The following is a 25,912-nucleotide window of genomic DNA, read 5'->3' as shown; positions in this document are numbered from 1 at the left end:
TTCTCCTAAAATTTTATCATTGAAAATGACAGGTTTTCAGAAGTGCTATAAACTGAATGTCTGTGTCCTTGCCTGCCCACCTACTTCTGGGCAAAATTCATATGGTGAAGTATTAAACCCCCAAAGTAACGGTATTTGGAGGTAGAAACTTTGGGAAATAATTAGGCTAGTGGGTAGAACCCTCTTGAAAGATATTAATGTACTTATAAAGACAGAAAGAAACCAGAGCTAGCTCACTGTATTAGGAGAGGATACAGAAACACTACAATGAGCTATAAACCAGGAAAAGGGACTTCACCCAGACTCAAGACAATGGTGACACCCTGATCTTGAACTTCTAGCTACCAGAACTGTGAGAAATAAATGTTGTTTAAGCCACACAGACTGTGGTGTTCTGTGATAGCAGAAGGTTCTTTAATAATTATCTTTCATCAGATTAAGGGGATTATCTTCTACCTCTAGTTTTCTAAGATGTTACTTGTTGATTTAGTTGACAGGATTTGATGAGGTAAGAAAGAATAAGGATTTTTAATAACCATCACATTTCTGTACTGGTGAGTGGATGGATAGAAATGACATTCATCAAGATTTTGAGTGCAATAAAAGAAAAAGATTTTCATGGGAAATTTGGTTAAATTTAAGATACTGATGGAACATTTAAATGAAGACATCCTTTAGAACTATACACTATTCAATAGAGTACCCTACTCACATGTGGCTATTCAGCACTTGAAATATGGCTAATCCAAAATGAGATGTGCTTTAAGGGTTCACTTTGAACTTTGTAGATTTAGTACCAAAAATGTAAAATCTTCATTATTTTTCATACTAGTTATATGTTAAAGGGATAACACTCTGAATATATCCAGTTAGATACTACATTGGCATTAATTTCACCTTTTTAATGTTTTTAATGAGACTAATAGAAAAATTTTAAATTATACATGTGATCCTTATATTTCTACTGGACAGCAAGACTATAGACACTTGATAACACAAATGTCATAGTCATAAAATGAAAATTTGTGAATCATAATCTCATAGGTAGAGTTCAGGCCAATGTGTATATGAATTTGACCATGAAATGTGTTGAATGAGAAAAGGTCTAGTGTATTTAAAACACATTTTGACTTACAAAACTCCATTTAGCAATAACTTCTCAGGAATATATGTGTGCAAAATAAGAGACCCAACCAAACAAAACTACTGAGATTCTCTATTCTAATGAAGCCAGACCAAAGCTCACACAAAAAGAAAAAGAATGTTATTTTAATTGAATGTAAGCTACTTCTTTATCTCTGTAAAATCTGTACATACATTCAAAGGAGCTCAACTGATAGCCCCCACATAATTCCACACTGTAAACCAACCTGATGAAAAGGGTCGTCTCTATATTCTTTTTTCACACATGGATTAATTTGAGGATTTTCCACATCTGTCTCACTGGTACAAGATGAACCGCATTCTGCACAATGTAACAAGTCTTCCCATAATACATCTTCTGTTTCAGATTCTGGCCTTGTGCTCTCAGAATCCTGTCTGGAACTTGAACAGCGAGAGCTGCAACTAGTACCCGATTTAGGGGCATCCTGAAATCAAGATATTCTTTGACATTAATACAATTTATGTACCCCTTCCAACTCAAAGGATTCTATCAGAACCATATATTGTTACTTTTTCTAAAACAACAAACACACTGTCAAAGGATAGTGAAAGAAAAACCTTAAAAATATATATTAATCTTTAAGGAGTAACAAAATACCCTCACATCAAAATGCATTTCATTTCATATTTCAGCTCAGGTGTTATTTCACATGCAAAAGTTGTGCTCATTTGTCTTACATCTTATTTATTTTTAATTTTTTTAATATTTATTATATTTTTAGGTGTAGATGGACACAACACAATGCCTTTATTTTTATGTGATGCTGAGGATCGAACCCGGGTCCCGCCCGTGCCAGGCAAGCGCTCTACTGCTGAGCCACAATCCCAGCCCCTATTTTTAATTTTTTAAAAAAATTTCTAAAAAAGTTCAGAATTCAGGTAGGCAGAGAATAGTCCAAGATTATAGAGTCTGCACAATGAAAAGGAACATACTTCAGTGTTTTTAATGGAGCTATTTTCCTACTCAATTTTCTTTAGCAACTGTAGATTTCATTCATATTGCCTACACTTCTCAACAGAAGTTTAAAATTGACAAGTAATCTAAACCAAAAAGATAAACTGACAATTTGTGTTCTTGAGATAATACATGGCATAAAAGTCAAAAGCTAAACAATACAGGTATTTTCTAATAAAGTTACTTGATCCCAGTTTTTAATACATAAAATAAAGATGAGTAAAATTTTGATTTAAATTTTAAAAAGTTTAGCTAAGAATGGTAATAGCTATCCTTATAACCAACTGTGCTCAAATTTTTGGACTTGTTTTTAGCTGTCCTATGCCACTAAGTTGTCAATCCTACTATTAAAATGTTTTATATTTATCCCTTTGTTTTTCCCATGTTATCATCAGAGTTCAGACTTTATCATTCATTCACACCTTAATCATTACAAACTCTTCCTTATGGACACCTCCCTTCTTTTCAGATTAACTTTCCTAAAGTATAGCTCTTTTACTTCTTCAAGAACCTTCCACCAAGTAGTATTCCCACTACTTTCTTTGATTTCAAATTCTTTCCACCTAGCTTACTTGTGTTTGGTGCTACTTTTTGACCACAGCCTTTTCCTCCAGTGATATTGGACTACTCTCTTAAACAAAGCAGTTTCTTGCCAGTTTAGCCTCTGACTATGTCCCTAACATTTACCATTAATCCTGCCTTCCTTTAAAGATATGTTGAAAATTAAATGAGCCCTGTAGCTCTAATACAAAGTTGGCACAAAGCAGGAGTTCAACAAATATTAATTTTAAGCTGCCTACCTAGAATACTACCTTGTCTTCAAAGTGAGTTATATTTATATTCATATGACAGTAGACTTTTGCACTGCTTTCCAGAGTCTGTAATACTGTCTTAATTAAATGTATTTCATATTCTCCAATAGATCATAATTCTCAAATACTCCATCCTTGGAAGAAACCAACACTTTTTTCTTTGGCTATTCTCACCACAGGTAACAAAATGCCTTGAATGATTAGAATGGGACACCATGAATCTATTATATTTAGTATATTGACAGATGTTTGTGGGAGGAAAGCTATTTAGGAAAAAGTAAACATTTTTTGAAGAGATGACCAGGAAAAAGAATTTAAAAAAAAAAAATAAGAGAAAATAAAATAAGAAAAATAGAAGAGCAAAAATCAGTCTGCTCTGTTTTACAAAAAACACTCCAAAAATATTTCAGACTCACTAATGTCAGGTAAAATACTTGAAACCAAGAAGTTTTCATTATAACAGAATAGCAAGACACAGAAAGTACTGAGTTTCCAGTTAGTGATAATTTAAAATTTTAAATACAGCTATTTCATTATCTATCATTAACTTCTGATACAGACTTACTAATCAGATAGAAATTGGTAGCAGAATTAAAGAGATGATGATTTAATGATTGATTTCAGGGATAAGGACATGTTTGTAATTCTTTAGTAAGTGTATTTTGCCAAAAACTACTCAGTGCATTATTTTACAAATGTAAAGCCTAAGAATTATTTTCTATAATCACTTACATTTCAAACAGAATTTTACCTGCCATATTTAGGTAATTAAAAGCCATTTTAAATTTTATTATAAACTGCTGATTAAAGCCTAAAAATAAGACATTTTAGAATTGAAACACACAGTTCATGTTAGCCACATCAAATCTGATTTGTTCTGTTCATTTCAAATCTTTAGACAGAAGGCTAAAACTAAACATACAACCAAATTTAGAAGAGGCGATTATTTACTTGAAGGGAATAATCACTTATAACAGAAATTCCTTGTGTGAGACAATTTATGCATAATTTTACTGAACCCTAACAATGTGTTGAAGTAAGTTTTTGCTTCTCACTGTAAGAATGCAGAAACTGAGACAGAAGTTAAAATATCTTCCCAAAGCCACTTAAATGATGTAACCCTATGTTTTCTTCTTTATGCTTCCCATCAAATGCTACCTTCATTAGATGAAAAGCTAATCTATAATAGGGAGCAAATTTTTAAAAATACTAGTAGAGTATTTTAAAGCAGGGTAAAGTAGCAAAAAAAGAATACATGCGTAAAAGAAGCTGTTCATCTCCCCAGGACACCACCTGCATCCCAGATAACCAAGAAATTCCATCACCATCTTCCCAATAGGAAAACTAGATGAAGCCAACTAGATACAATACAGAAAGGCAAAAACAGGAGTAAGTAAAAGTATACACAAAGAATCACAAGATCCCCACCTCAAATCTAGCACTCTTGTGCCAAACACTATGGCAGTCTTGTATATTATCTACGACTCCCATCCTACCAGAAGATTGAATGATTCTTCCTGAAAAACAAGATGCCCCTTAAAACTGTATCTATATAAATATCACCATTGGGAGGTTTACGATACATTGCTGGGTGTAAAGTCCACCAGTCCCATCCATGAACAAGAGCTTCCCCAGATGTGTTTTAAATTTCTTTTTCATTTACTAGTTGGGATATTTTTATAAAGAGAAACTGAATTCAACTGTTCTATTTTTAGCTACCAAGTTCACCTGAAAAGAACCTAATTAATAGCCTTTGATGATTTCCTTGCTTTCTATCAACATAAAGAGTTTCCAAGGTCATTTTGTATATTTCCTACAACATATAGGAACAAGGAACTGGTCAGTTTTTCAGGGAGACCTATATTTTGCCTGTCTTTGTTTGTGTGTGTGTGTGCTTAAAAAAAAAAAGTGATCATGGGCTAGAGATGTTTACTGTGTTTTAGGCTTGCCCAAAGGAATTTTTGTACTTCACTCTTGAGGAAAAATAACACCAATAATTTGAAGAGATTATAAGTTTATAATATAAATAAAAATGCAAAACTACAACTCTTTTGTAGTGTACAAACAACACTACAAATCTTTTTTCTACACTTTTTCAAGAGATTTTATTTTGCTATTGAAAAAAATCCTTTAAAGTTAGTTTAACTTAGGAATCAAAGATTTTTAGAACTGAACACAACCAATATCTTCTAGTTTAAAATTTTTACTATTCAGAGGAATAATCTGAAGACCAGATTTTAGTTTTATGTCATCTTTTATATCATTTGAAAAGATTTAAAACAACCAATGCCTATTAATCTATACTTAATACTTAAACTAAAATCTAAAAGGTTTTAAGAAATTTATTTATTTAAAAATCAAGATAAGTAGAATGCTAGGACTGAGTCAAGAGACAGTGTTCCTTGCAGGTATTTTTTAAAAAATCACAAATTTCAAAAATAAAAATTTGTAGAATAAGGTTCTGCCCTTCAAGAATCTCAATAGTTCAAAATACAGCTACAAACTAAAAAGAACAAAAAACATAAAGTGAGAAAATTAACTCCAAAACCAAATAATTTCTTCCATAGGAAAGGGGTCAAGTAGCCTTCCAGCACCAATGAACATATGTGTGTAAAAAGACTGAATTTCACAAGTTTGACTGCTTGGTTTAGAAAAAGGAGATAGCACATCAGATGATTTGTGTGTTTATATTATTGTCTGTCTAATGTCAGCCACAAAAAAACACAAAACCATAGTCACCGGAAAGATTAACCAGAGATATAAACACAAAGCACTGTGCAAAGAAGTAACTCTTCTAATCTTAACACTTTGAAAGTATTCATATTCCAGTCCAGCATATCATTCGATTTTTTAATAAGTTTAACCCAAAATCTTCAAGAAAAAAATACTAATATACTTCTATAAGAGTAGAAGATAATGTTGACCAAAAAGTAACATAAGGAGTAATTTGCTTTAAAGTCAGATAATGAAATTTTCTGTCCTTAAAACAGAAACTAAAAATAAAATGGAATAACATTCTTTTTCTATTTATGTCGTTTTAAGGTCAAGAAATGTGATAAAGTTGGAAAAGCATTTTAGAGAAAAAAACAAAAATCAATAAGGAAAAATAGAATAAAGGAAGTCAGAAAAATAACTTTACAATAATCAAGAATACATAAAGCCTTCTAAAAGAAAAGAGTGATATAGTAGTTTACAGATTGTCTCCACAGATAGTCTTCTTTAAAAATAAACAACAACCTGAATATATGAGTCTTCAGAGATATTGCACAAAATGAATACAAGTGTGTAGCTGTTAATCAATGTGTGTAATACCTAAATCTAAATTGACTATATATCAAGATTGTATAAAAATAACAAATATAGGTAACTTATTTCAACAATAATTATCAATTATAAAAATAAGTTGTAAGTTAGCAACACATAAATCTGGTAAGACCAAATTTTATACCTCATTAGGATAATGCTTCTTATAATGGTGTGACTTTCTATTCCGAAGAATGTTTTCAGAAGTCCTGTCCACATGACGGCGTATTGAGTATCCTGTTTCAGGACCTTCCTCACTGGACACTTCATCAGAGACATTTGTTATTGTTCTTTGGGCATCCTAAATTGGGAGTACACAAAGAGGATTATAAGCAATTTCTGACTAACCTTTTAGCTTTAAAATGGCAATATTTCAAACTATATATACATACACACATACACACACACACACACACACACAGATTTTCAAAACAGCTTCAATTATGTCAAAGTAAATAGTAACTACTATCTTATTTTCTGCTAAAGTTTATTTTTTATTTTCATTTTTGCATAAATGTCTTAAATCAGTAACTATACTCATTTTACTTGGACTGAAAATGTAGCTCACTTGTCTTAGCCATGTGCAAGACCTTGGCTTTGATCCCTAGCACTACAGGGAAAAATAAAATGTATATTTCACTTTTAAAAGTAATTCAACAGTAATTTGTCAAATATTGTTCCACAACATTTTATTCATAAAATGATTTGAAACAGTCTACAAAATTAAGAGATATAAAATAGGACAGAAGCAGAACAGATAGAAGAAATTGAGAGACCTGAGAAGAACTTTTTCCAAACCAAAAAAGACCAACAGTTGTAAGATATGCTACTGACTTAATCATGGTCCACAGTGCAGCAAGAGGTATATGGTGGTATACATATCAGATACACATTATGTATCAATCGATTTTTAAGAGACATTCAGATTTTAGAAATTCTGAAATTGAAAAACTCTAGGACCAAGATATAGCTCAGTGGAAGGTACTTGCCAAGAAGGCACCAGACCCTTGATAAAATACCCAGCACAAGAAAGAAAAGAGAAGGATGGAAGGGTGGAAGAAAAGAAGGAAGGAAGGTTGATTCCAGAGGCATAAGTTCTATCTTCGTGCTCCTCTTAATGATAGTAGGTGACGAATACACGAGTATGTGTTTGAAAACTGTGAGTGAAAATATATTGATTGAGTGATGACAGTGATATGAAGCTCACATTACCAGACAGCTAAATGCTTGAAAAAAGTCTAAAATCATAGTAAGTGACTAGATTAAATTATAGGCCCATGCTGTTACATAGCCACTGACTAATACTAGAAAGTAAATGTACACTCAAACAGTAACACACACTTCACCCCAAATTAGAGAATCCTCTTTATCTACTTCCCCCGAAAATGCTAATGTTCACATTCCTAAATGTAACAAAGGTAACATCTTTTAATTTGACTATACTGTTTTTTTTTTTAACTAGAAGAATTTTAACCAGAAAACTTAAGCCAAAAAAAATGAATCAGAAGTCATTATATTAGGCTCTGTAACAATAAACCCAGAGTTTCTTTAAGTTTTATTTTGGAAAAGTAAACGAACAATTATTACCTTCAACATATAAATATGTTCTCAATAAGATTTTGTTTTCAGAGCATTATTACTAATAGAGTCCCTTGGGCAAGATGGCTAACTAGAGGCCGCATGCTTCCCTCCAAAACAAAGACAAAAACAACAGCTATTTCACTGGAGTGTTTGAGACAGAATGCAGAGGAATGTGGCAGAGACACCAAGAGCACAGAGCTAAAAATGGAAACTAAGTACAGGGCACTCACCCTCCTGTCTCTTAAGATCAACCCTTAACCAAGAGGGGCTTTACTTGACAGGGAAAGAATAAGAACCCTAGCAGTCCCCAGGCATATCACAGACACCCAAGCATTTGCTGCTGGAGAAGCCTGCAGTCCTCACAGATTCTGAGCCTGTTTTAGGGATTACCATACTACTGCTTGCTCCAGAGAAAGACAGAGCCTAGCCCATGTTGTGTCCTCCCACACCCAGGTTCCTGCTGAAGAGTTCCATCTTAAGACCTTTCTCACCTTCCCACATCTCCACAAAGCATCTGGGAAGCCCTAGCAAGCAGGTGGGTGATCTTATTAACCTACCTTCAGCACCCTGGAAGCAGACAGGCAACCTTGCTTGCACACCAAGCAACACCAAAAGCAGCAAGGCAGTATACTATGAATAGGTTGGCTCCTACAGGCTCTGCAAAATCATACATGCACAGCCCTCAAACACTGAAGGGCACCTCTCTGGACACTTAGAGGTACTCTACCCAGTCACCTACAGACACTACTGACATTGATTATAGCTGAAGAAGTTATACAGAAACTACACTATACTTGGATGTGAAAACAGCCTACTTAACCGACACTCTAGGATATATCATCAGAAGAAATCTATTATGAAAGCTGCCCTATAAAAGTGATATAGGCAACTAATCTATCAGATGAACAAAGATCCATGTAGGGACACAAAAGTAATAAGGGAGCTTGATTCCTACAAAAAAACCACAATAACTGTAGCAACACACCTGAGACCAGAAAAGGAAATTAATAAAGTGTAAAAGAATTAAAATGTTTTAAGGAAACCCAATTGATACAAGTGAACATAGTCAATTCAATGAAATAAGGAAGACAATTCATAAGAAAAAATGCATCAGAGATAAAATTCAAAAACACAAAAATCTTAGATAAATAACTCAATAAAGGAAATAAAAATTCAGTTGAGAACTTCAAAGCAGAACAAAGCAAGCCAAAAAAAGAATTTCTGAGTTTGAAGATAGGTCTTTTAAAATGAGAGAGAGAAGCAAAAAAGAAAAATTATGAAGAATGAAAAAAGTCTACAAGACTGATGGGGAGCATGCCAATTTTCACTTTATAAGAGATCCAGAAATAGGTGAGAAAAGGTATAGAAAAACCAGTTCAATGAAATAAATGCTGAAAACTTTCCAAATGTTGGAAAATATACAGATATGCAAGTTCAAGAAGCTCAAAGGACCCCTAATATATTGAACCCCCCAAAAAATCCACTTCAAAGCATATTTTAGTTAAGCTGTTAAAAGTATAAGAGAATTTTTAAAAATCATAGAGAAAGGCTCAATTCCCATAATGGAATCTCCACTCCACTAACATCAGACTTCTCAGAAGAAGCCAGAAGAGAATGGTATGACATATTTCAAGTTCTGAAAGGAAAAAAACTGCTAATCATGAATACTGCATCTAAAAAAGCTATTCTTCAGAAATGAATGAGAAAGAAAATCTTCCAAGACAAACAAAAACTAAGGAACTAATTCTACAAGAAATGCTTAAGGGAGTTCTACACAGAAGTTAAAGGATGATAACTATCATCATAATAAAAACACATGAAAGTTCAAAATTCACTAGTAGAACAGAGGAAAAAAAAGAGAAAGAAAATCAAATGACCAACACACACACACACACACACACACACACACACACACACACACAAAAAAAAAACAACTACTAAACCACAAAGAATGAATACAAAAAAGGAACAAAGGATAAAAAAACCACCAGAAAAAAATAAAATTACAGTATGTCTTTACTTACCAATATTAACTATGAATGTAAGTGGATTAAATTTCTCAATTAAAAAAAAAGTCTGGCTGAATGGATTTTTAAAAATGACCAAAAGATATAAAGATATGCTTCCTATATGAAACTCACTTCACCATTACCAGTGAAGACACAACGATGGAAAGAGAAAGATAGAAAAAGACATACCATGCAAATGAACACCCAAAATGAACAGGAATAACTATACTGTTATCAGATAAAATAGACTGCCAAAAAGTATAAAAAGAGAAAAATAAATTCACCATATACAATGATAAAGGAATCAGCTCAACAAAAAGAAAATAACAATCGTAAATACATATGTGCCCAACACTGGAGTACCTAATTATATAAAGCAAATAACTATTAGATCTAAAAGGAAGATAGATTCTATTACAATAATAGTTAGGGTAAACACTAGTTAGTATCTAGGAAAGTTTGTTGTCTTGGGTAGTGAGATAAGAAAGACTCTATAAAGAACTTATTTAACCACATAATTGTAGCCACCACATAATCGTTGCACCCTGTTTCTTCAGTTCTAAAATTTGTTTATAATCTCTTGTTGCATACTTGTTATATGGTATAATTCTGTTCATCATGCTCCTTCAAAGGTAAACAACGAAGTAAAATATTTGTTACTGGTATGGGGATGCACTTTTGTCTTCTCATGCACTGATACCAAAACCAGAGAAGGACACAATAAGAAAACCACAGATTAATCTCCATAATGAACACAGATGTAGAGGTCCTCAATAAATCCCAATTATTAACAAATCAAATCCTAGAGTACTTCCAAATGTTATACAATATGATCAAGTGGGTCTTCTCCTAAGGATGCAAGCATGGATTAACAATTGTAAATCAATAAATGTAATACAGTATATCAACAATGAAGGACAAAAACAGATGATCATCAATAGTACAGAACAAGCATTTGGTAGAATTCCACATAACTTCATAATAAAAACCCTCAAAATATTAGGCACAGCAGGAACACACTTCAACACAATACAGGAGATTTATACACACACACACACACACACACACACACAAACGCACACACACTCTCACAGCCAACACCCTAGCGAATGGGAAAAGCTGAAATTGTTTCCTCTAAGATCAGAACAACAAGACAAGAATATTTATATTTACCATTCTTATTCAATGCAGGACTGAAAATCTTATTCAATATAATACTGAAAGTACTTAATCAGAGCAATAAGGCAAGAGAAAGAAATAAAAGGCATCCACATGAAAAAGGAGGAAGTCAAATTATCCCAATTGCAAACAACATAATTTTATATAGAAAAATACCTGAAGATTCCACACACACACACAAAAAAAACCCTGCTAGAACTGATACATTCAGTAAGGTAACAGGATATTAAAAAAAAATACAAAATTTAGTAGTATTTTAATATACCAATAGCATAATTACTGAGAAAGAAATCAAGAAAGTAATCCCACTCACAACAATTACAAAAAATAAAAAGTAAAAGCCCAAGAAATTAAACCAATAAGACAAATTATATTTAAATGAAAATTACAAATCATTGATGAAAGAAATTAAAAACAGAAGGCATACCATGTTCATCACCAAAGTGATCTACCTATTGAAGGCAATTCCCTATAGCAATCACATTCTGCACAAAACTAGAAAAAAAAAAAACACTACTTAAATTTGTATGGAATCACAAAAGACCCTGAAGAGTCAAAGCAATCCTGAGCAAAAAGAACAAGACTAGAGATATCATAATTCCTGGCTTCAAAACACACTACAAAGCTATAGTAACCAAAACCATTATGGTACTGGCCTAAAACACAGACAAACAGACCAAAGGAACATAATAAAGAACATAGAAATAAATCCAAATATTTATACACAACTGATTTTTGACAAAGATACTGAATATACTGAAGAAAGGAAAGTCTCTTCAGTAAATGATGGTGAGAAAACTGGATGTCCATACGCAGAATAATTAAATTAGACCCCTATTTCTCATCATGAACCAAAATGAACTCAAAATGGAAGAAAGACTTAAATGTCAGACCCCAAACCATGAAATTACTGCTAGAAAATCCTGGAAAACCAGGGGTGATGCTTTAGGATATTTGTCTAGGCAGAGATTTTTGGATATAACCCCAAAAGCAAAGGCAAAAAAAAAAAAAAAAGTTGACAAAGAGGATTACATCAAACTAAATTATTTCTGCACATCAAAGGAAATAATTAACAGAGTTTAAGATACAACTTACATAATGGGAGAAAATATTTGTAAACTATTCATGCAACAAGGGTCTAATATACAGAATATATAAGGAATAACAACAACAACAACAACAAAAAAAAAAAAAACTCAACAGCAATAAAACCAAATAATACAATTAAGAAGTGGGCAAAGGACATAAAACTTTCAGAAGAAAATATACAAAGGGCCAATAAATATATAAAAAACGTTCAACATCACTAAATGTCATAGAAATACAAATCAAAACCACAATGAGGGCTGGTGTTGCAGCTCAGTGGTAGAGCATTTGCCTAGCATGCATGAAGCACTGGGTTTGATCCTCGGCACCACATAAAAATAAACAAATAAAAGAGAGGTATAGTGTCCACAACTAAAATATATATTTTTTTTTTAACTACAATGAGATTCTATCACACCCCACTTAAAATCCCTAAATATAAAACATTACAAATGCTGATATGGATATGAAAAAAGGAGAACTCTCATATACTATTGGTGGGAATATAAATTAAGACATCTATTATGGAGAACCTTATTGAAGTTTCTTAAAAAAAATAGTACTGCTTTATGATCCAGCAATCATACCATTGATGAAATGAAGTGAGTATGGTAAGGAAATAACCGCACTCACATATTTACTGCAACACTATTCACAACAGCCAAGACATGGAATCAACTGAGGTGTTAACAGATGAAAGAAAATATATACACAATAAAATATTATTCTGCCATAAGAAAAATTCTTTCATTTGCTGCAACATGAATGGAACTGGAGGACATTATGTTAAGTGAAGTAAATCAAGCACAGAAAAGATAAATATCGTATACTCTTACTTAACTAAAAAAGTTTATCTTGTAGAAGTAGAAAATAGTGGTTACCAGAGCCTGGTAATAGGGAAAGAGGGAAAAGTGGGGATGGAGAGAGGATGGTTGAGGGGCACAGGGATACAATACAGCTGGATAGGAGGAATAACTTCTTATTTTCTACAGCACAGTAGAATAATTATGGTTGACAAAAGTTAATTGAATATTTCAAAACAGAGAGTAGAAAGCACTTTGAATGTTCCCAACAAAAAGAAATGGTAAATGTTTGAGGTGATATACATGATAATGACCCTGATGTGATGATTACAAATTGTATACATGTACTAAAAATCACCCTATACCCCATAAATATGTATAATCATTATGTGCCAATTTTAAATGAAAAGGTATTTTTTTCCAATTAAATACAAAACAGATATGACATCAAAAGTAATAAATATAGGATAAACAAGATATTTTTATAGAAAATATGAAAGAAAGTATTGTAGTTCCGCTTTCAGAATAATTTAGATATTCAGCTTAATGCAAATTCTTATACATATATGGAAATAAAGAAAGAGAAAGTAAGGTTTAACAGACACCAACTATAAAGTGCTTTAACATTTTGGAAAAATTCAAGCCATCAAAAATCAGTTCAGAAGGTATAAGTTATATTGGCAATTAAGTTTAATCATAGTACTTATCTAATTTTAGCTTCATCAGTACTATTTATACAGCCTCATAATATAAATTCTGTAGAAAACGTTTAGTTCAAAGGCAACTACCATATCTAAATCATTTCATATTGGCTAATATAAAATCACACAAGGGTATTTTAAAAATTACACTTACTTTGCTGGGAACATTCCTCACAGTTCCTGTGATCCACGCTGTCTCTTCTGGTTTAATAGTTTCACACTGAGGTTCATGATTTTGCATTCCATCTTCACTGCTTTTAACAGTCTTTTTTCCATCAAGAGATACATAGCCATTGTCAGTCTCAGTTGATTTATCAATTGAATTCTTTGCTTTCTTTGATCTAAAAATAAAAATATATAGAAGAATGTTATATGAATTTAGCTTATTTTTTAAATTTTTTTTTGAGTTGTATATGGACTCAATGCCTTTATTTGTTCTTATGTGGTGCTAGGGTCAAACCCAGTGCCTCACACTTGCTCCACCAATGAGTTACAACTTCAGCCTGAACTTAAGATTATTTTAAATGTTACTGAGAGAGTAACCTATCATAGATATATGATGTTGATAACTACATTGAGTAGTTATTTCTCAGAATTTCAATGGCTACCTTTATTTTTGTAAGAAATAACTTAGAAACATAATGTCAGATAAAATAAACAAGGATTAAAATAAATAGTTGAACTAGGATTTTAACTATTTATTGATTTTGAGGTCTTACAAATAGCAATTCTAAGCAATTTATGTGGCCTAATTTATCAAACAATTCTTAGTCAAAATCACCTGGTCTTTAGGCATAAGATCAAAATTTTGCCCATTTGTTATATATTTTTATAATACTATTATAAAATTATAAACAATAATATTTTGACACTTTTTATTTCAAAAACTGAGTAATTACTACATAAAGTTGCAATTAGTGGTTTAACTTAGTTTTTTCCTTTTTGCTTCTGGGGATTAAACCCAGGATACTTTAACATTGAGCTACATTCCCAGTCCTTTTTATTTTTTATTTTGAGATATGGTCTTACTAAGTTGCTAAAGGTCTCACTAAGTTGCTCAAACTTGCAATCTTCCTGCCTTGCACCTGGCTTCACTTAGTTTTAATATTTTAGTTTACTAAATACTTACTTTAGTATACATACATGAATATCTCTGATAAACTAAATATACATTGGAAACAAGACATTTTGTAACACAAAAATATATGAAAAAGAAGAAAACTTTCAATAAGATCCTAAATAATGAAAGAAGTAAAATTGAGTAACAAAGAAAATGAATAAGTAATCTCTTTCACTCACTGAAATACTCTCTGGAAAAAAAATATTAGTATCCATGCAGCTAATAAATACTTAAAAAGCTAGAATGGAGGATATTAATTTACAGAAGTAAATTTTTTTCTATATATAAAATATAACATGGGAAATAATAAAAAAGCCATTTTTTATTAATAGGCAAATGCATGACTAGTTCTCTTCAGATTATTGTGGGTGAAAGAATGGCTATCAAAGTTAGTAAATGGTTAGTAGAAATATGTAAGTCCCATAAAAAATTAAAATGTGCTCATTGCAGATTAAGTCTATCATAAAACATTATTTAAAAGCAATTATATTTAAATAAATCCCCTTGAATTTTCCAAAAATTATTGGTTTTCAAGAAAGGAAAAATAAAGCCAGTAGTTTTGTCTTCACATAGATTTTAAAAATTAGGCTTTTAAAAAAATGCATACTAGTTAGTTATATTGGAATCCATATTTTAGAACCGAGGAATGCCTTATAATTTTTACCTATTATAACTGCTCATTTTGCAAATAAGCAACCAGTAGAACAAAGAGGTTGGAGTGACTTATTTAAGGTTAGTCACCCAGAGGCGAAGCTAGCATTAAAATACACACCTTCTGACCATGAGGTTAATTACATTCTCCATACTACCTCAACTGTTCACTTTTTGGGAAACTGCCTGTTAAGATTTATTCTTACACATTTATCAAAACACAGACAGTTTCTGTCTTATGCAAACAGGCCCCCCTCCTTCTGCCCTTCTCCTCCGGAACTCCTAAAGGAAACAGAGATGTAGATTCTCTACAGAGGTTAATGCTTTTTAGTCATTCAGAACACAGCTTCAGAGTTACAATACTCAGCAGCCCCATCTCCTTACCCTTTCCTTTCCATATGATCCTCGGAGGACTAAAGAAATTAAGGGAACAATGAGTCATAGAATAAAGACTATGTATGAGTAGTAGAAAAACAGAAGAAAATGGATGATATTAGAGAAAAATAATGGGTGAAAATACAGAATAAAAGTTACAGAAGAAATCTGGCCTGCTCTGGGGAAGAAAGTAATGGAAATACCAATGATTAATTGTTCACCTCTTCCTTGAATAATACATAACACAAAAATGTGAAATGAAAAAAAAAGGTTAAATTACTCATCAGAAATTCAAAGATAAAGAAGTGTGCTGAATTCTCATTTCATACCCCATTTGAATCAAATGTATGATATGTCAAGATCATTGTATTGTCTTGAGCAACTAATAAAAAAAAAGAAGTGTGCTGAAAGGTAATAAAGTTTATGGAAATGTGCTTAGGCTAGGAGGGGAGGAAGAAAGGAGAATAAATAAGGTAAAAGAATGACTGAAAACGTTGGTAGAACTATTAATCATATAGAATGTATAAGAAGAGATATTTATTTGAGAAGAAAGATGGAACATCCTGAAAAAGGTCAGTAGGCAGTTGGAAACGGGCCTGGAAGCCAGTAGTCATAAGTAGAAATAGTGACTGAAAACTCAGGAAAACATATAGAAGTGAAAACATACAGGACAAAAAAGAAAAAATCTTGGTGGAAAGATCTTTGAATCAAAGAGTTTTTTTAAAAGAATATATTCTTTCTCTATCAGGACAGGTTAGGCACTGTCAAAGCAGAGGGGAACATAACAGCAACACTCATTCCATACAATACTTTTCAGCTCTCTTGCTCACTACCTCCCTTCCTTACTTCTGCTCCCTTCTGTCTTTTGATTTGCTTCTCCTCACAGTACACAAAAAAATTAAGTTACAAAGCTATGGTAGCTACACGATGCTTCTTAAGAACCAAGTGCAGATAAATTACAAAATAAACAGCAATGGCAAAAGAAAATACTAAATGTAAATACAACCCTCAGCTTACAAAGCAGCTCAAAATACAAAGGCAATCTGGCACTTCAAAGAATATCACTAGAGTAAAACAGCAGGGGCAGCTCAGTGACAGTCAATGACAGCTAGCCAGTATGAGAACAATGTGAATGAAGGGTACAAGATGCAGCCTGGCAAGGTCAGATAGGCTACATATGGAAGATTCATTGAATAAGTAACCATACTGAGAATGATGGCAATCAGATTTTCCACTAACAGAAAATAAATATAGAAAAAAAGAATAAACCCTTTGGGATTGTAAATTAAATTGAAAACAACACTGTATATGTAAAGTGAAGCTATCATTACAAATGCACAGTTTGAGATTAGATAGATAGATGTATTTGGAACTATACAGAATAAAAATGTAAAGGAATAAACACACACACACACACACACTTTGTTAGCTCTGCTCACTGAAAAGGTCTGGGTATAGCAACATCTCAATAGCAGTGAGCACATCTTGCACTCAGATTTTGGTTTCCATACATGGTTCTTCTTGAAGAAATAGCTGATTCCAGGGCTGTGACAGAGAAGTACAAATTGAACCTGAAATGATGTTCTGTGTTAGAGAATGCTCAAAGAATGATAAGAACATGTCAAAAAGGAAAAGAACCTGCTCAAGGGGATTCTACTTAAAAAATTTAGGTCAATCTAATATAATTTAATCTAATGGGTTACTTTCATAGCTTTAAGGCATCACAGGATATTTTTTATTATAAAAGGAAAAATAAAATAAATTTGTATTTGGAGAAATCTGATAGGTATCCTAATCAAGTGATGAATGCAAATATTACTAATAGAACAAATCCACATTGTTTGCCACCTGATAGAATGCAATGAGTCAAACCAGAATCATTTCTGTGATATTACTATAAAAAATGTGTAACTTGGGTTTAATAATGAAGAATATGTTTTTAAATGTTTAAAATCAGCTCGTCAGGGGTAAAAAGCCCTAGCCTGTGTATTTCCTCATTTCTATGGTATAAATATTCCACCACGGCCAATTTCAGGTATCAACTGATATTGCTGATCAAAGAATTGGGAAGAGATATGTCCATTCAGCTCTCAAAAGTCAACTTGGAGCCAGATTCAGCATACTACTGGCATAAAACCCAAACTAAGGGATATTCCACAAAGTGGCTGCCCTAATGTCTTCAAAAAATATGAGCATAAAACTCAAGGAAAGGCTGAGGATCTGCTTCAGACTGCAGGAGAGTAGAGGCACATGACCACTAAGTAAGGTATATAATTTCAGATTACAGTCTTTTGTTATAATAAACATTAATAAAGAAAATCAGCAGAATTTTAACCAGTTATTTGGATGAAAGACACAGGGGAATTCTTTGTGTTATTCTTGCAATGCTTCTCTAAGTTTGAACCTCTTTCAAAATAAAACTGTATTTTTTAAAAAAGTACAAAATAATTTGTCCCCTGATTAGAGCATTCTATGGATTTGAACATAGAAGAAATGCTGAAAGAAAAGAGAAATGGTACAAGAGGTAAACTCCAATTATTGCAGATAAAGAATAAAAAACTGTAGCTGCTCCAAGCCAGGTTTAATTTTAACACTGACTACTGACTCATAGTTCCATTAATAAATGAAAGTTAAAAAGTGTCAAAGAATAATACTAATATTTCAAAAGTAACACAGGTTACCAAGGCTCAGATGTTTAAATAATCCTCTTGTCCCCTTGTTTGAGGGAGCAAAAATACTAGGGAAGAGAAAAAAAAATTTATTTTTTTCCAAAACTCTACTTACAGTATATTTTTAAAGAGAATCTACTTCTATTTAAATCAACTTTAAAACATAAAAAAATAAACTAAAGCAAGACAGTCTTTTGATTTTAAAATAAACATATACATCTAAATTACCATTCCTCACCAAAAACTGAAAGCAAAGTAGGAAGAAACTGGTATTGATTAAAGTATTGCACTATAGAAAGAAATGATACTTTTTAGTATTATACACACACACACACACAAATGTAACCTTCTGATATTTACATTTAATGCATATAAATACAATAATTTAGTAAAACCAGAGCTAACAGTATTTTCTTAGACCAGAAACCCAAACATTGAGTCACAGGAATCTGGGAAGTGACATTAGTATGGTGAGAACAGGAGATATAGCTCTATACTGGTTTTACTTATTCCATGATAGATGCAGTTCTTCTCTGCAAATGCAGGGGCCTAGCAAAGAAAGAATCCCTTGTCAATGGCTGTTTTTGTTAGTGATGTTCTGGAAGGCAAAGTGTGAAAGGGAATAGAGTACAATAAATAGTAGCAGTGGTGGTGGGGCATGAGCAGGGGGGCACCACAGAGCTCAAAAGGTGATGGCTCTCCTTGTCCTGAGGGCAAACTCTCAGGAGTTACTCAGGTATCCACTCCAGGTAAAAGGTGGTGTGAACTCAGTGTGTCATGCACATGTGCTAGCAAGCTTTTCCTGAATGAAAAAAAGGAAGCCATCACTGTCACCTGCAAAGCAGGCAGTGTGACCCAAAAGTTAGGGGACGACAAGTGCTTCTAAATGGAAGGACTTTGGCATAAAGGCTGGCACATACAGAAAGAATGCAAAACCTCAGAGTAATTAAAAAGACATCTGGTTCAAGAACTCTTGGTTCTGCTGTTTTAAGTATTTCTACATTGTTATGCAGAACAAATTATGAAGTAAGTGAAAAGTGTTTTAGAAATTGCGAACATGGCAGCAAATTTTACTAATTTTTACTGTTTAACCCATAACCTCCCTCCTGAATTTTGAAAAAAAAAAAAAAAAAACGCTTAGCATAAAAATAATGAGAAAACAGTTTATACTTAATCAGAAGACAGCTCAGCCTTCATGTGGACCTTCCATAATTCCGGCACAAATCAAGAAAACCAGGCATTTAATACCACCAGAAAATGTGCAATCTCTGGTAGGCTTTCTAAAATATTGAAAATTGATTATAGATTTACATTTGCCATTTTGAAAATATCTAACATTCTGGAGACATAAAGAAATAACTGAACTTGGTCATTTTCTGTATTCTTTCCAACTCTTATACATATATTTTTAATTCTATGATTATTAAAGGAAAAGATCTCAGATTTAATTCTATCCTAAATGTTAAAGAAGCTTATAGGGGAAACTAGGAACTTATCCTAGGACCACAGATCCATCCAGAGGGAGAAGGGCTTAGATGAAGGCTCAGTCACCCAAATCTAGTCATTCATCAGGGCAGTCGACCATCATAATGTTGCTACTCTCTTCCACCTTCACTGCTCACCCTCCAGACCACTTGGATTTAGCTTACATTTCCATTCAGAATGAATGAATGAATGAATGAATGATCTTACCAAATTTCCAGAAACCTCCCTTCTTGTAAGAACATTACATTATCCAACTCTTTGATTAAATTCACTTTCCAGACTCACCTAAAATATGAAGGTGTGCTGATTTTCCTTGGCAGAGACAGTTGTACCTTTTTGCTCCTAGGATGTTCTGTTTACATTTACAACATTATATTTTAGTCCATCAGCTTTAGTTTTGTATTCCTAGCATGTAACATAATGCCTGGCTCATGAAAAATTATTATTTTTTATCAATAGGAAAATAAAAAGCCAGAAATAATTTGTGAATTGGGTTTTGAATAGAAAACATTTGCTGAGAAACAGTGTGCAATTGTCACTGTCAAGACTTAAAGTTTTATAACTAGCCTACCACTTTAATTTTTGGATGATAGGACCTTTGTAGAATTTTCCTTAGAGTATTATGCTTGACATTCAAGGAAGAGAAGCTCCGTCAAAAGATGATGGGAGAGAATGACATTTTGAAATACATTAGGTATAATCACCTTAACTCATTTGTGAAAAAATAAAAGATTTTATTCTTTTCTAAAAAAATGTAAATAAATATACAATCTACACCATAAATAAACCTTAAAACTGCATGTTTTCATGTTGAAAACTTAAAAAGTTAACACAACTTTCAAAGGACTTGCTAGCTCACAAATCTCAAATTTATGAAAACTAGTGTGTTTCCATAAAACACTAGTCGGGTAATCAGACACTCATAGTGTTCTTTTCCACCATGAAAAAATAAATGTTAGAAATATTTTCTGGTATTCTGAAAAATACTCTGAAGTATATAAATAGATACAAGACTGAAGAGAATCCTTTCAGTATAAAAAGACATTAGGGGAAGTTTAACAGTTGCAGGTAACTCTTGTCCTACAACATGATATGAAATTTCTAGTCCTGCTCTCACTTTCACAAGGTTAGGAAACAAAGGGGAAAAGGAGACAGTAGAGAGGCATAACATGTAAAATCTCAGATACCAGACAACATAAGAGCCTACATATAACCATCATTGTTATCTGTACTATGCTTAGACCTTGATTAAAATAATTTAGCTTAGGACTTAAAAAATAACATTTCTCTTAAGATCTTTTTGTACCTGATACTTAACATAGCCTTATTCATATGCTGGAAAACAAGCTCCAATGAGATAGGTAAAAGAAGTTCACTTTTAAAATATTTAGATGTACAGTTGACATGATAAAAGGGAATAAATCCATTGATGACTGGTAGTCATGGTCATGGTCAGAGTATAGCCCAACAAGAGAAAAACTGAAGTCTAGATCTCATTTGAGTAGAGAAACATGGTAAATTTTCAAAAGCACCAACCTACTAGTTTTAGAGGATTCTAAATACCCACATAATATATTATCCATTGTAGAAACCAAAAAACTAAATGACTCTCTGAAAGCAAAACATATCCACTGTGTTATTTATAACTGCTTATCTGAAGGTATTGAGAAATGTTTAAAAATCTGACTTTGTAATGACTAAACACTTTCATCCTAATGTTAGAAAAGAGAGCGATTAAAAAAAAAAAGACTGAAGGAGAGAGAGAGAGAGAATCCAAGCCAAGTTAAAACACTAAAACATCATCACTGGAAGAAGAATAGGTAATCGCAACACAGGGTTTCAACTTAATCAATGCCATGTAACTGTAAATTATTAAATTTTGGAAAACTGAAGGTAGGCGGACCTGAGACCCACCGGCAGAACAGGCCGAGCGGCCTACTGAGGGGCAGAGCCCCACTCCACCCGCGCCTGCAAGGTAGGCGGAACTATGACCACCGACAGAACAGGCTGAGCGGCCCGCGGAGGGGCAGAGCCACCAACCGCGCCTGCAAGGTAGGCGGACCTGCGACCCACCTGCAGAACAGGCCCAGCGGCCTGTGGAAGGGTAGAGCCACCCCCCGCGCCTGCAAGGTAGGCGGACCTGCAACCCACCGGCAAGTCAGGCCCAGCAACCCGTGGAGGGGCAGAGCCGCCTCACGCACCTGCAAGGTAGGCGGACCTGCGACCCACCAGCAGAACAGGCCCAGCGGCCTGCTGAGGGGCAGAGCCGCGCCCCCCCCGCAAGGTAGGCGGAACTGTGACCACCAACAGAACAGGCCCAGTGGCCCGCGGAGGGGCAGAGCCGCCAACCGCGCCTGCAAGGTAGGCGGACCTGCGACCCACCGGCAGAACAGGCCCAGCGGCCTGCGGAAGGGTAGAGCCGCCACCCCCCGTGCCTGCAAGGTAGGCGAACCTGCGACTCACCGGCAGAACACGCCCAGAAACCCGCGGAGGGGCAGAGCTGCCCCAGGCGCCTGCAAGGTAGGCGGACCTGCGACCCACTGCAGGTCAGGCCCAGCAACCCGTGGAGGGGCAGAGCCGCCCCACGCGCCTGCAAGGTAGGCGGACCTGAGACCCACCGGCAGAACAGGACTAGCGGCCTGCTGAGGGGCAGAGCCGCCCCCCACCGCGCCTGCAAGGTAGGCGGAACTGTGACCACCGACAGAACAGGCCCAGTGGCCTGTGGAGGGGCAGAGCCGCCCCACGCGCCTGCAAGGTAGGCGGACCTGCGACCCACCGGCAGAACAGGACCAGCGGCCTGCTGAGGAGCAGACCCACCCACCCCCACCCCCCGCGCCTGCAAGGTAGGCGGAACTGTGACCACCGACAGAACAGGCCCAGCGGCCTGCGGAAGGGTAGAGCCGCCCCCCCCTCCGTGCCTGCAAGGTAGGCGGACGTGCGACCCACCGGCAGAACAGGCCCAGGAACCCGCGGGGGGCAAAGCCGCCCCCCGCGCCTGCAAGGTAGGCGGACCTGCGACCCACCAGCAGAACAGGCAAAGCAACCCGCGGAGGGGCAGAGCTGCCCCAGGCGCCTGCAAGGTAGGCGGACCTGCGACCCACCAGCAGAACAGGCCCAGCGGCCTGCGGAGGGGCAGAGCCGCCCCTCCCCCGCCGCCGCGCCTGCAAGGTAGGCGGAACTGCGACCACCAACAGAACAGGCCCAGCAGCCAGCGGAGGGGCAGAGCTGCCAACCACGCCTGCAAGGTAGGCGGACCTGAGACCCACCGGCAGAACAGGCCTAGCAACCTGCTGAGGGGCAGAGCCGCCGCCCCCGTGCCTGCAAGGTAGGCGGAACTGTGACCACCGACAGGACAGGCCCAGCGGCCCGTGGAGGGGCAGAGCCGCCCCACGCGCCTGCAAGGTAGGTGGACCTGCGACCCACCGGCAGGTCTGGCCCAGCAACCCGCGGAGGGGCAGAGCCGCCCCACGCGCCTACAAGGTAGGCAGACCTGTGACCCACCGGCAGGTCAGGCCCAGCAACCCGCGGAGGGGCAGAGCCGCCCCACGCGCCTGCAAGGTAGGCGGACCTGCGACCCACCGGCAGAACAGGACCAGCGGCCTGCGGAAGGGTAGAGCCGCGCCCCCCCCCCCGTGCCTGCAAGGTAGGCGGACCTGCGACCCACCGGCAGAACAGGACCAGCAACCCGCGGAGGGGCAGAGCCGCCCCCCGTGCCTGCAAGGTAGGTGGACGTGCAACACACCGGCAGAACAGGCCCAGAAACCCGCGGAGGGGCAGAGCTGCCCCAGGCGCCTGCAAGGTAGGCGGACCTGCGACCCACCAGCAGAAAGGCCCAGCGGCCTGCGGAGGGGCAGAGCCGCACCCCCCCCGCGCCTGCAAGGTAGGTGGAACTGCGACCACCAACATAACAGGCCCAGCGGCCCGCGGAGGGGCAGAGCTGCCAACCACGCCTGCAAGGTAGGCGGACCTGCGACCCACCGGCAGAACAGGCCCAGCGGCCTGCAGAGGGGCAGAGCCGCCGCCTGCGCCTGCAAAGTAGGCGGAATTGCAACCACCGACAGAACAGGCCCAGCGGCCCGCAGAGGGGTAGAGCCGCCGCCCGCGCCTGCAAGGTAGGCGGACCTGCTACCAACTGGCAGAACTGGCCCAGCGGCCTGCCAGCGTGGTAGGCACATTGCCCCAATTGGAGGAGGGGCAGAGCCGCCGCCCGCGCCTGCAAAGGAGACTTTGCAACTATACAAGAGCAATATAAATATATAGGGGGAAAATTCAATAACACAACAGTTTCACCAAGCAGAAAGAAACGCGAACAGTATGAAGAGACAAGGAAAGAAAAGACCACAAGCAATGCAGGTCAACTCAACGTCAGAAGAGGTAATATCTGCAGCAGATGGAATGTCAGATAAAGAATTCAGGATATACATGCTTCAGATGATCTGGAGTCTCAAGGAAGACATTAGACAGCAAAATCAGAAAATGAAAGATCAATTTAACAATGAATTACATAAACAAATCCAAGAAGCAAAAGATCAACTATAAAGGGAGATAGAGGTTATAAAAAACAAACAAACAGAAATCCTAGAAATGCAGGAAGCAATAAACCAACTTAAAAACTCAATTGAGAATACTACCAGCAGAGTAGAACACTTAGAAGATAGAACATCAGACAACGAAGACAAAGTATTTCAACTTGAAAAGAACATAGACAGCTCAGCAAGACTGTTAAGAAACCATGAGCAGAATATCCAAGAAATATGGGATATAAAGAGACCAAACGTAAGAGTCATTGGGATACAGGAAGGTATAGAGCTCCAAACTAAAGGAATGAGGAATCTATTCAATGAAATAATACGAGAAAACTTTCCAGACTTGAAGAGTGAGACAGAATCCCAAATCCTAGAAGCCTACAGGACGCCGAATGTACAAAATCATAAGAGATCCACACCTAGACACATTATAATGAAGATGCCCAACATACAGAATAAGGAGAGAATTTTAAAAGCTACAAGAGAAAGGAAGCAGATTACATTTAGGGGTAAACCAATCAGGATAACAGCTGATCTTTCAACACAGACTCTGAAAGCTAGAAGATCCTGGAATAACATATTTCAAACACTGAAAGAAAATGGGTTCCAACAAAGAATTGTGTATCCAGCGAAATTAAGCTTCAGGATGGAAGATGAAATTAAAACCTTCCACGATAAACAAAAGTTAAAAGAATTTGCAGCTAGAAAACCATCTCTTCTAAACATCCTTGGCAAAACATTACAGGAAGAGGAAATGGAAAATAACAATGAAAACCAACAGTGGGAGGTAGGACAGTAAAGGGGGGGAAATAATCAAAGAGGAAAACAAACCATGTTTAGTAACATAAATAAACAAATATGGCTGGAAGAACAACCCATATCTCAATAATAACCCTAAATGTTAATGGCTTAAACTCACCAATTAAGAGACACAGGCTAGTAGAATGGATCACAAAACATGACCCAACAATATGCTGCCTACAGGAGACGCATTTGATAGGAAAAGACATACATAGACTGAAGGTGAAAGGTTGGGAAAAATCATATCACTCATATGGACTTCGGAAACAAGCAGGAGTGTCCATACTCATATCAAATAAAATAGATTTCAAGCCAAAGTTAATCAAAAGGGATAAAGAGGGACACTACATACTGCTCAAGGGAACCATACACCAACAAGACATAACAATCATAAATATATATGCCCCAAACAATGGTGCAGCTGTGTTCATCAAACAAACTCTTCTCAAGTTCAAGAGTCTAATAGACCACCATACAATAATCATGGGAGACTTCAACACACCTCTCTCACCACTGGACAGATCTTCCAAACAAAAGTTGAATAAGGAAACTATAGAACTCAATAACACAATTAATAACCTAGACTTAATCGACATATATAGAATATACCACCCAACATCAAGCAGTTACACTTTTTTCTCAGCAGCACATGGATCCTTCTCAAAAATAGATCATATATTATGTCACAGGGC

At 36.3% G+C, this 25,912-nt stretch overlaps 1 protein-coding gene across 2 annotated transcripts in view; it reads right to left on the bottom strand.

The window, feature by feature from the left end:
- Positions 1-25,912, bottom strand: part of Phtf2 (putative homeodomain transcription factor 2) — a 138,508-nt gene that overhangs the window by 24,533 nt on the left and 88,063 nt on the right. For both annotated transcript variants that reach the window (XM_027926341.3, XM_071613438.1), the window contains 3 exons: positions 13,748-13,934; positions 6,380-6,535; positions 1,371-1,589 (listed from right to left, as the gene is read on the bottom strand). In XM_027926341.3, the coding sequence (XP_027782142.2) occupies positions 1,371-1,589; positions 6,380-6,535; positions 13,748-13,934 (562 nt within the window). The remainder of the gene's footprint in view (positions 1-1,370; positions 1,590-6,379; positions 6,536-13,747; positions 13,935-25,912) is intronic.

The sequence above is a fragment of the Marmota flaviventris genome, chromosome 1 (assembly GCF_047511675.1).
Source record: "Marmota flaviventris isolate mMarFla1 chromosome 1, mMarFla1.hap1, whole genome shotgun sequence".
Lineage (NCBI taxonomy): Eukaryota > Metazoa > Chordata > Mammalia > Rodentia > Sciuridae > Marmota > Marmota flaviventris.
This window is presented reverse-complemented; position numbering and strand designations above follow the sequence as displayed.